General features: G+C 37.4%; 1 protein-coding gene across 1 annotated transcript; it reads right to left on the bottom strand.

Annotated features, from left to right (window-relative positions):
- Nucleotides 1-222: 222 nt before the first annotated feature.
- Nucleotides 223-10,158, bottom strand: LOC124212083 (protein Wnt-11). Its single transcript, XM_046611823.2, has 5 exons — nucleotides 9,874-10,158; nucleotides 4,758-4,999; nucleotides 3,471-3,805; nucleotides 2,159-2,430; nucleotides 223-797 (listed from the first exon to the last, which is right to left on the bottom strand). The coding sequence occupies exons 1-5, from the start codon at nucleotides 9,975-9,977 to the stop codon at nucleotides 623-625; spliced, it is 1,128 nt and encodes a 375-aa protein (XP_046467779.1). The 5' UTR covers nucleotides 9,978-10,158; the 3' UTR covers nucleotides 223-622.
- Between the last annotated feature and the right edge of the window lie 6 nt (nucleotides 10,159-10,164).

Genomic DNA, 10,164 nt, shown 5'->3' with positions numbered 1-10,164 from the left:
GCTGGTTATTGAGATCAATTGAGATCCTTGAATTCAAAAGACTCAGAATACCATCTGGTTGCAACTCAACCAATTGGTTCTTGTATTTAATTATAAAGGTCATTTTTTATGCCATACTTTACGGTACGTTGATTTAATATCACAAAATGAAAGTTATACAGCTTGTACACGATGTTTTCTGTGCTCTGGTATTCGTAATACTTTCCTAAAACGATCAGTTGATTATCCAATAGACGCCATATTGCTCTAACCGGGTGGACATCAAGAATCCCATCATAACTAATACTGCGCAGTGTATATCATACACCTTTCATGAAACACATTACTTTTGTAATATACACGTAAATATACCTGATTATCTACGATATTTTGACATTCGGTATCTTATCATTGAAATTGATAAAGAGTGATGAATATTTTAGCTTTTACCACTTACATTTTGTCATTTTATTTATTGAATGGGGTTAACGTTTGTTGTAATTGTAAACGTTTTTCCCGTTCTGAGTGTCTGAAACTCATATTTTGAAACTCATACTTCGTCAAGAACACTCATAGCTTCTATTATCATTCTTTTGTATCATTGTTTTTATAAATTATATTCCGTACAAATCGTTCATACATATTAATTACACTCGTGAGTATTGGTAAATTTACGGCAAGTCTTGCACTTCACGTAGCAACAATTGTACCACTTGCATTGACATCGTTCGAGTATTTCTTTGGTTTTTGTAATATGTCCTCGTCCGCAACAGAGATATTCGCAACCCTCGTATCCTGAACTACTCGCGTTGCACTGCCTGAAATATTTTTTTATTTATGATTACGATATTACGATGATTAAATATACAGCATATTTTAATTATTTATAACTATAAACGTCATTCTATTCGCCCCTGATCTAATTCGTCGCTACATTGTAAATTTATTTGAATTCAATGTTTTTCATTCATAATATCATAAAAACTTCCGAATACATGGACAAGAATTAAAGGTGATCATTTTTACGAGTGTTAGGAACTCATATTTACGAACTTAGTCGACAAGTAAAACATTAGATATTTTTATCAGAAATCTAAATCGTAGATTGGAGTATAGACTGTAAGTGGAGTACACCCTAAATGTGCCTGGAGGAACTTTTTAATGAAACCTTGACGGTAACGTATGATTATTGCTGCTCGCTCTGCCGTAAATCTTGTCCACTAACCGTAAAACGATCCTTGATGCGTTTCCATTCTTTTGTAATGAACGAATTTTCTGACTTATGGTTCATTAAAATTACTGAAAATCGTTCTAGACTACTAGGAATAAGTTGAAATTTAGTGAAATCATTCAAACTCGCAGTTGAATGGAATGAATGGAATTTTCACAATAAATTTTGTGTTATAAGTCATTTTATACGCTATTGGCCCAATTTATCCTTCCAACAAGAAAAAACTATATTTATCATACAATCTTAAAAAAAACCTTATTAGGCGTAAAAAATTTATTTGGTTTGTAAAAAAATATACGTGTCCGCTTATTTTGGGCGAGGAAGAACATATTTCAGTTAAGAGCAATTATGGAATATGAGCCTACATGATTTGAGATAGATTCAGCCCATAGTAAATTCGTAAAATTCATGTCATTTCTTTATATCATTATTTAAGTTATTGTTCAGACTTGTGTATATAGAATGAAGATGTTAAGCCCTTTTTTACTTTGCGTTTGAGATACGTGGACTTAGATATTCGGAGATAATTCGCACCTTGGCGACAGAGGTGATATATCTCCAAACTTGGCATTTGTCGAGATTCGAATTTATAACCGCGTGAAGTGATACTTGTGTAGTTGCGAAACTAGTCACTAGAGAGCAGAAGTGTCGCTATCGCAGCGTGCCGGTTTCGAACCGCATTTGTCATGAACAGTGTCCCTTCGGAGTTCTTACGGCCAACTTCAACTTTGATTCGGATCATACTATTGGGTGCGAATGAACTTTTTGATATTAATAATTTCCTTCAAAGATTTTTGAAGGTTTGATTTTTCTTTTCCTTGTATTGAAATTAACTGTTTTTTCAGTTGTGTCCCATTTGTCGCCAAGCCGTGAACATATATGACAACATCGAAATCGACCAGCGCACACCTTAATTGATCAAATAAATAGCAGATGGATAATATTTACCTTCCAACGGTTCCAAGGCTCCCGCGTTTCTTGTCCGGCAGACAGTAGTCGGGACTTTTCGTCGTGTAAAGGAGATTATCGTGATGGTATAACGGAGGCAAACGGCCGCCCGGCCTCGCTCGAACTTCCGCGGCAGTTGCATACCTCTGAAGAAGACGTTTCCCTGCTACAACTGGCCCCGAAGAGCTGAGCCCCCGCCAGCATGTGCGGACACTGCAAGAACCTGACACACCGTGACATTTGCACTCCAATGTCAAAGACTGTTCCACGGCCTGCACAGAGAGAACAGATGGAAAACTTAATTTTTTTTAATATAAAGAGGAATAAGCCGCTAAAACTGACTCGAATTAAGTTTTGCCCTAAAAGATCGGCAAGCTTAAAATGCTAGAATTTAATTTCACAAGTCTTTTCATTTTCTATCATTTTTTTGTTGGTCAACTTATTCAAACTAAATTAAAACACAACAGCTTGCGGGAGGTTTTTTATGCGTTGGTATTAAAAATTTGTAAAATCGACGGAAAGCGATCAGCTGTTCCTTCGATGTCATATTGCTTACGATATAAACCCTGCTGTCACGTTGAAACCCAATTGAAACAGATTAACTTTTACCGAAATCAATTGTGCTAGTAAAATATTCGTATATTTGATAGAATTTATGGCATATCCAACGATTATTGTATATTCCTACTTTGAACAAAAAATTTAAATCTGTTTGATTCGTACCTTTTAACCTGCAGATATAGTAAATTTCTCATGATTTTTTATATTTTTTATTTTTCAGAAGTATTCTAACTTGCTTTCGGTTAGTTTTGAGAAATATTCTCTATCATTTTTGAAAAACTCTGAAATTTCGTCTTGTTAACTATTTTCAACCAAATCGGGTTAGAGCTAACTGAATTGGACCAATTTCGAGAGAAAATTCACATTTTTCAGAACTGCACTTTGTGTCACAAGTCTGAAAAAAGTCCGAGGACCAGTGTCTTAGCTTATTTTCTGACTATACAACGCGAAACTAGAATCATGATGACATTCCAGACATTTTCAAGAAATATAAAGGTCTTTCCATAAATCTGCGGAAATTAATATTCCGCGTAGTCGTAGAGTTTGCTATACTTTTACAAAATTTCCAGAAATTAATAGAATGCGTCAGAGATGTTGCAGAAAAACTAAAAAGTCATATCTTGAATGAACTGGTAGAAATTTTAGAAACTTTGGGCAAATAAATTTCGCGAGAGATGTGAAAATTTTTTCTCTCAGCACAGAATGTCGATTTTTTTACAGCTTTCACCCGTTGACCCTGTTATTAACTCACCCTTCTCCCCGCCCTGTTGTTGTGCATGTTGACGGCATGCATAAACTTTCCAAGGGTTCCGCTGCCGGGTAGACTCGATGCTTGGAGAAACCGCTTGGCGATTCGGGAAGCCGATTTGACATCGTCACCACAGCCACCCCATTTGAATGAGCTTCGCGAAGCCAGGGCCCCCAGTGCTATAGAAGATGAGGTCAAAGCTGAAGGGGAGGGTGGCTCTCTTCTTGGAGGTGTGGCACAGGAACACGCGGCCAGACTTCCTAGGGCACAACCTCGCGCCAATCTCCAAACTGCTGCAGCAGCCGACATCGCGTAGACAAAGGCTTGTTCTCGCGTTCCTGGGTTGAAAGTAACGTGGCTTGTAGCGGAAGACGATTTTTTAGGGAATTTAGTGATCGAGGAGAATAAAAAGTAATAAGAAACATTGAGAAGATGATGAAGAACCCAATTTTTTGGTGTAGCTAGTAAATAAAGAAGAATGCAGCTGTTTGATGATACGAATAACTTATCCGAAGAGGAAGAAGAAGAAGAAGAAGGAGAAGAACGCAAGTCATTCGTGCTTCAATCCACTACAAAAGAAAGACGAATAACTAGAAGAGCAAGAAGGACACAATTTTTTAGTAACCACAGGCATAATTTTGAGTTAATTTAATGCCAATCTTCATCAGAGCTTTAAAAAATATCGAACTCAATGATTTTTTTTTCTGGTTCAATCAGAAACTATCGGCTTCCACACCGTCTGGAAATAATTCTCCGCTGTTTTGCTACCCATAGGAAAATCTCGAGAACCTAATCAAAGCATGAACAAAAGGACAAGGCTCCTTTGAATACAGGACGTCGCAATAAGCATAAGAGGAAAGCGTATAAGGTACTAATTCCTTCCACCATGAGGATTATTTAAGGAGAAATTTAAAGGAAGAGGAAGCCATACTTTCCGCATGGTTCGATAATAATAAATCCTTGGTAATAATTAAGAACTAAAAGAGTAGAGTGAATGTCTTCTCTTCGTGGGTTTTCCCGTACAACTACGCGACGTCGAATAACGCTTTCAAGGGAATTTAGTGATTCAAGCATTACATTTAATTATTTTTAAACAAGTTTTTCGCGCAACTTGAATGGAGTTGAACAACATAATGATCAGTCGTTCGAATTTGTGTTTGTAACACTTTTTCAGAATGCGTCACTACGGTTTTCCGAATGCTTAAGAATTCCGTTGCGAAAACTGATTCCAAATAATGTTCCGCTTTTCACAAATGACACCACCGATTGCAAAAAGACGGTTGTACCTACCGCCGAGTAAATCCTGGGTATAGTTTGGAGCAAGTTGAATGCTGCTGCAGTTCCATCGGCGATAACGAAACGTCTGCTGGCAGACCGTCGACGTGTCTTTAGCGGCCTCGACCAAGCTGGGCATGACGTCTGGAGCCGCCCGACACACTCGGGCCTGTTTCCTTTCCAGGAGACCGGAACTCCTGACTCCGGTGCAGGACTCTCTCGACCAATTCCATCCGTCACTCGTGTGACCAAGTGCCCTGAAAAAAATTTTCGGTAAAAATAAAGATTGATTGATCGGACCGTCTAAACCAGAAGTTAGAAGTAGCAAAACCAACGGTAAAAAAATATCTAGCCGTGGTATTGGCGCCAATGATGGTGACCGAGTTGAATTGTGAGCATTAAGAAATGATTCTGAGCAAATCAAAAGCTGAGATATCGACAATTTATGAGAAAAGTTTTCATAATTGTAACGTTCAAATTTTTTGAACTTTGTTGTGTTTGGCGTTTCAATACTACACTGTACTACAATGTGAGATTTCTTGAATGGTTTACAGAAAAAATCTGTGGGGATCTCGCCTGTGAGTAAAATGAGTTTGGATATTGGAATTGGACTAAAAACACCAGAGTTTAATCATTAAACACTTGTTACAACACTTTTTCTCGAACTGTCGATACCTTAGTTTTTATTAGAATTTTCCCAAATTATACATTTCTTTTACATAGTAGGGTTGTCGCATTCAGTATCATTGTGATTAATAACTTACTGTAGACTTTTTAATGTTTCTTTCTCTTTTCCTAACTTGATTCAGACTGCAGATAAATGAGGTTTTAAAGCTAAAATACACGGAGGTAAAATAATTTTTGAACCAACAAGATAAATTTTTTGCGGAGTCCATTAACTTCAATCTAGTATCCCTTATTTGTTCCAAATACGATGACTTCAATTTAACAATTTCGTTTTGTTAGTTTGTCAAAATGATTTAGTCAAGCAATTTCCTTGATTGAACAGCAGCCTTTCTTGTCGCGATCGAGTGAAGTATTGATTCGAGTCAGCCCTTGGATGTGTTTTCGAAATTGAGTTAACTAAATATCATTTCATTGAAGTTTAAGTATTGTGCCTCCAAGTGACATGTTCGTTGACAGAATCAATTAGGTACTTCACATAAGATAAGTACATGAATCTAGCCAACAAGAAATTCACATCGATCGAATGCCATACTTTGTTGATCTAACCGCAGCTTATTTGGCGTAGCTGGTTGAATCACTTGCATTAATTTGTTTACGAGGTAAAAGAAACACCACATGCTTTGAAACGAGTAGAGAATGTATTCATCAGTATATTAGTACTACAAGTGGCCGCTAGGCGGTCAACTTTCTCATTACGGAAGTAGCTTCTGAGATGGTTATAAAACCGGTTAGTCGGTCAGGAAGTCAAGTACGGATCACGTAATTTCGATATATAAACAAACCTATTGCAAACGAAGATAGCATCAGAACCAAGTTTCGAATCATCGAAATTGATAATGTCTACATGTGAGCAAAAATTATTGACACATATTCAATTTATTCTTCTACATACACAACAATTAGTTTTCAGGTTTCATCCATCAAATATCGAGGAGATCCCTGCAAAATTTTGAGTCCACAGAATTATAATTGATATGATTCTATCAATACGTTTTGTGCGGTTGAATAAGTCCAATAATCAGTCAGTGCGAACGATTTTTGTAACAACAAATTTAATTACCTGCTTCAACCATTGAACTCTTGACTCAACAAAAGATGAATTAGAACAAGTTTTGTTACAACAATTTCATATTTTTAAAACAAAATGATCAAGGTACGTTCAATCAAATTTTTAGTCATTTCAATCACACATTTTCTTGATACAAAATTCATATTATTGCAAGGAACTCGTGCCGTGTTATTTTGGATAAATTGATAGTCGGCATGATCATTGAAAGGCTTGATTTAATTCTTTTATTAAGTTGTCACAAGAATTTCGTCCGACAAAAGTATTTTTTGTTGAATTAAGTAAGTATTTTGTTCGCCGCATTTGATTATAGTATTTAGTTGAATCATACGAATGTCACTTGACTCAGATAATCCTTTCTCTCCGTGCACTTGGTAAATTCAATGCTAGAGCATCGGATGAGGAAGCATTGCTATAGCTTAGAGTTTTTTGAGTTTAACCAGCTCCCGTTTATGGTTTCGCGAAATTTGGAAGCAGATCGCCGGCTGGCTTTGGAAAATGTAGATTCAGCTAAATTTTCTTTTTTATAACTCATTTACGAAAAATGTTTAAAAAATTCCCAGTAATCTTTCAAGTTTTCTGAACCCGTTAATTGAGGAAAATTGAAATACATTTCAAATTATGACGACTACAAATAATTTTCATAGCTTGAAGGATGATATCAACAAGATCAACTCGCAGATTTGATTCTATTCGAGGTAGGTAACTGATCGCTAGTATCACAATGTCCAGTATTTAATTAAAACCGTATGGGGATTTTATTTTATTTTCGAAATGTCTGAAAAACGAATTGCAAAATTGTATAAACTAATAAAAAATTGTCAAGATGGAAAACGAAAACGTAAAACCTGATTTGACTTCAACTTGAAAAAGTAATAATTTATCCTTTGTGCGCAAATGCTTTGTTACTCTGACCAGAGACTGAAACTGATTCCGTCCCACGTGGGTTTAAGTTGATTTGAAATTTCAGCGACTTCTACAAACGAACTGCAACTGCATGGCACAAAAGAGATCGTATCTCTCAGCCATGAAAGGGTTCCTGCAGAACTGATAGACGTGCCCATAACCCACGCAACGAAATAACATCCATCTCTCTTGCAGCACCTTTATGTGCCAGGTGTTAAGTGGCAACGGCTTATTATACGAGCGGCAAGACACTGCGGAGGGTTTACTGTCCGGGAAAAACCTCCCACTCACAGTTCGTTGTCTCGGATGCATGTCCGCTGGTTTCACATACGACCAAACTCGCGTACTTCTTACGCAAACCACACACAAGTACCTACTTTAATGTACTCTGCTGCAATTTTTCTTGTTTTGCCCAATGATATCTCGAGAGTGGTTCAACCGATTTAGATGCAAATCGGCCGCTTGTTTTGGCTTCCTTGAACTTAGATCGCATGCGACTTTTATCAAAATCGGTAGACTCATTTTTTGTCGAGAACGGTTCATCAAAATGCAGTTTCTTTTCGTTTAACGATGTCTTAAGAACGGATTAACCAATTTTGATCACCCATTCCTTATTTATTCCCGAAAGTTCAATTTCTTTTTGTGCAACAATATCTAGTCAACAGTTGAACCGATGCAGATGAAAATTGGTCTTCTGCTTTGCCTTGATTTAATTTAGATCTGATCAGATGTTGAGAAAAATTGGTTGACCAACGATTGCATGGTATCTGATTGAGCGAAGATCTGCTAACTTATTCAATTTGCCATGTTAAACTTAGCCTTGAACAGATTTTCAGGTGAGCTTTATCAAGTTATTGTCAAGGTATTCTTACATCCCTTTTTTACGGTTATAATTAAGTACCTTGGTTGAAAGATAATGGAGCGATTTTCCCTGATTTTTTTATTTCAGTTCTGGGAACTCATGATGTATGAAGCAGCGCAGGTATAGGCGAAAACGGGCCTAATTGTACTCGAGAAAATAAGGAACAACCTCGGTTGATGAACTGCGGAGTGATGGCATTTTCGCGTGCCAGCCTAGCGCCAAAAAGCAGGCGCGTTGCCCGAAGAACGAGCTGCAGAAGATTGGGGGGGTGTGTATAGATACGTATGTACGTACCTATATGCTGCTTATTCCCGTGATTTATGCCGGTTGAACGGCGATGGAGAAAAAGGGGATATGCTTTAATAACAGCCCTCAACACTGTTATTATCCCCGAGAATAATTATATTGCAAGCCACGTTCGCGGCAACAAAACGCAATTAGGGTTACGGCCCCGTTTAGGGCTCGAGGTAGTTATTAATTTATCGCACATATTTTGCAATATTTAACACGGAATAAAGAATCGTTTTCATATTATATTACGAATTACGTGCACACGCTGCGGGTTCGTCCTGAAACATACAGTTGGTCCTATAACAGACGCAATTTTTTACGCAATTCATATCACGCTTCATATACATATATATGATTGTTCACGTTAACTTAATTACATTTTTGCCATCACAAAAATGAAATATTTCAATTTTTCGGAAGTGAAAAGTTCGTTCAAATTGTATGCAGTTCATTTTCTGTCACTAAACTTTTGGTTGAGTTGTATATAACCTACAACCAGTATGAAGATTTATTTCCGGTCAGTACCTCATTTAACAATTGCGTATGCTATTGAGATCCCGAACTGAAATGAGTATAAACTTCACTCCAAGAATAGTTGAGATGGTTTTAATCTGCAGCATATTTTGTAGATGAAATGAATCTAGTAGAGTAACAATATGCGTTCTTGAAACCCTGAACAACAATAACGCGTTCTTAAAATGAATCATTTTTCACCTAGAATCGACAGTTGTAATTGTATAACCTGACCGACTGTTGTAGAACTTGACTCTAGTTGATTAATGCGCTTTTTTGAAACCCCGAAAAGTGCTGAAGCGTTCTTGAAATGATCGATTTTGCTCCAGGAACAGTTTTATTGTAACCTTATATCGTTAGTAGATCCTGCAGATGGAATGAATCTAGAAGATTGTGGTCTATAAGGGGGCGTTCCTGAGAATCAGGGATGCGGCAATGAGACAAGTCTGAGAAGAGCGGCCCGCCATGGGCCCCATATGAAATATGATCCAGTGGTCGAAGATTATGATATAGGAGGCCACTGTCGTATTATACTCATATATAACCTACCTATCCGTTTCTCATTAAGCGGCCTGCATTAATCTTCTGGATATTCGTTTCTCCGTCTGATGACTCATATTTTACACCGTATTCATCGTTAATTACACCTTCAACAATTAGGTACTGATCATTTGACGATTATTCCAAGCCAACAGAGAGTGTAAAGAAAATTGACTTTGAATTTGAAAAAATCTAGCGTAAGATGTAGAAAATATACAATTTTATGGGGAATTAGTTACATGTGAGAACCGATTGTTTATACTCACAACCACTTGATGCACCTTCCATTCTGTACGAACAATATCACGAGTATAAAAGATAGTGTGCAGAATTGTTCCAGGGGTCGGCAACGCTTGAAATCACACCGCATCTTCTCTTCTGGGCGATAATAAATTGACGAAATTGAGGACGATCCTTCACATCGTATAAGCAAACGGCGACGCTGGTGTAACGGAGGTCGTTCGTAACTTCATGCCGCGCTCAGGCGTGGAGGTAAAATATTATCGGCGTTGGTCCCGATCGTTTCCATTATTATGTTGCCACTTACCTGAAGGTAC

Source organism: Neodiprion pinetum, chromosome 2 (assembly GCF_021155775.2).
Source record: "Neodiprion pinetum isolate iyNeoPine1 chromosome 2, iyNeoPine1.2, whole genome shotgun sequence".
Classification (NCBI taxonomy): Eukaryota; Metazoa; Arthropoda; class Insecta; order Hymenoptera; family Diprionidae; genus Neodiprion; species Neodiprion pinetum.
This window is presented reverse-complemented; position numbering and strand designations above follow the sequence as displayed.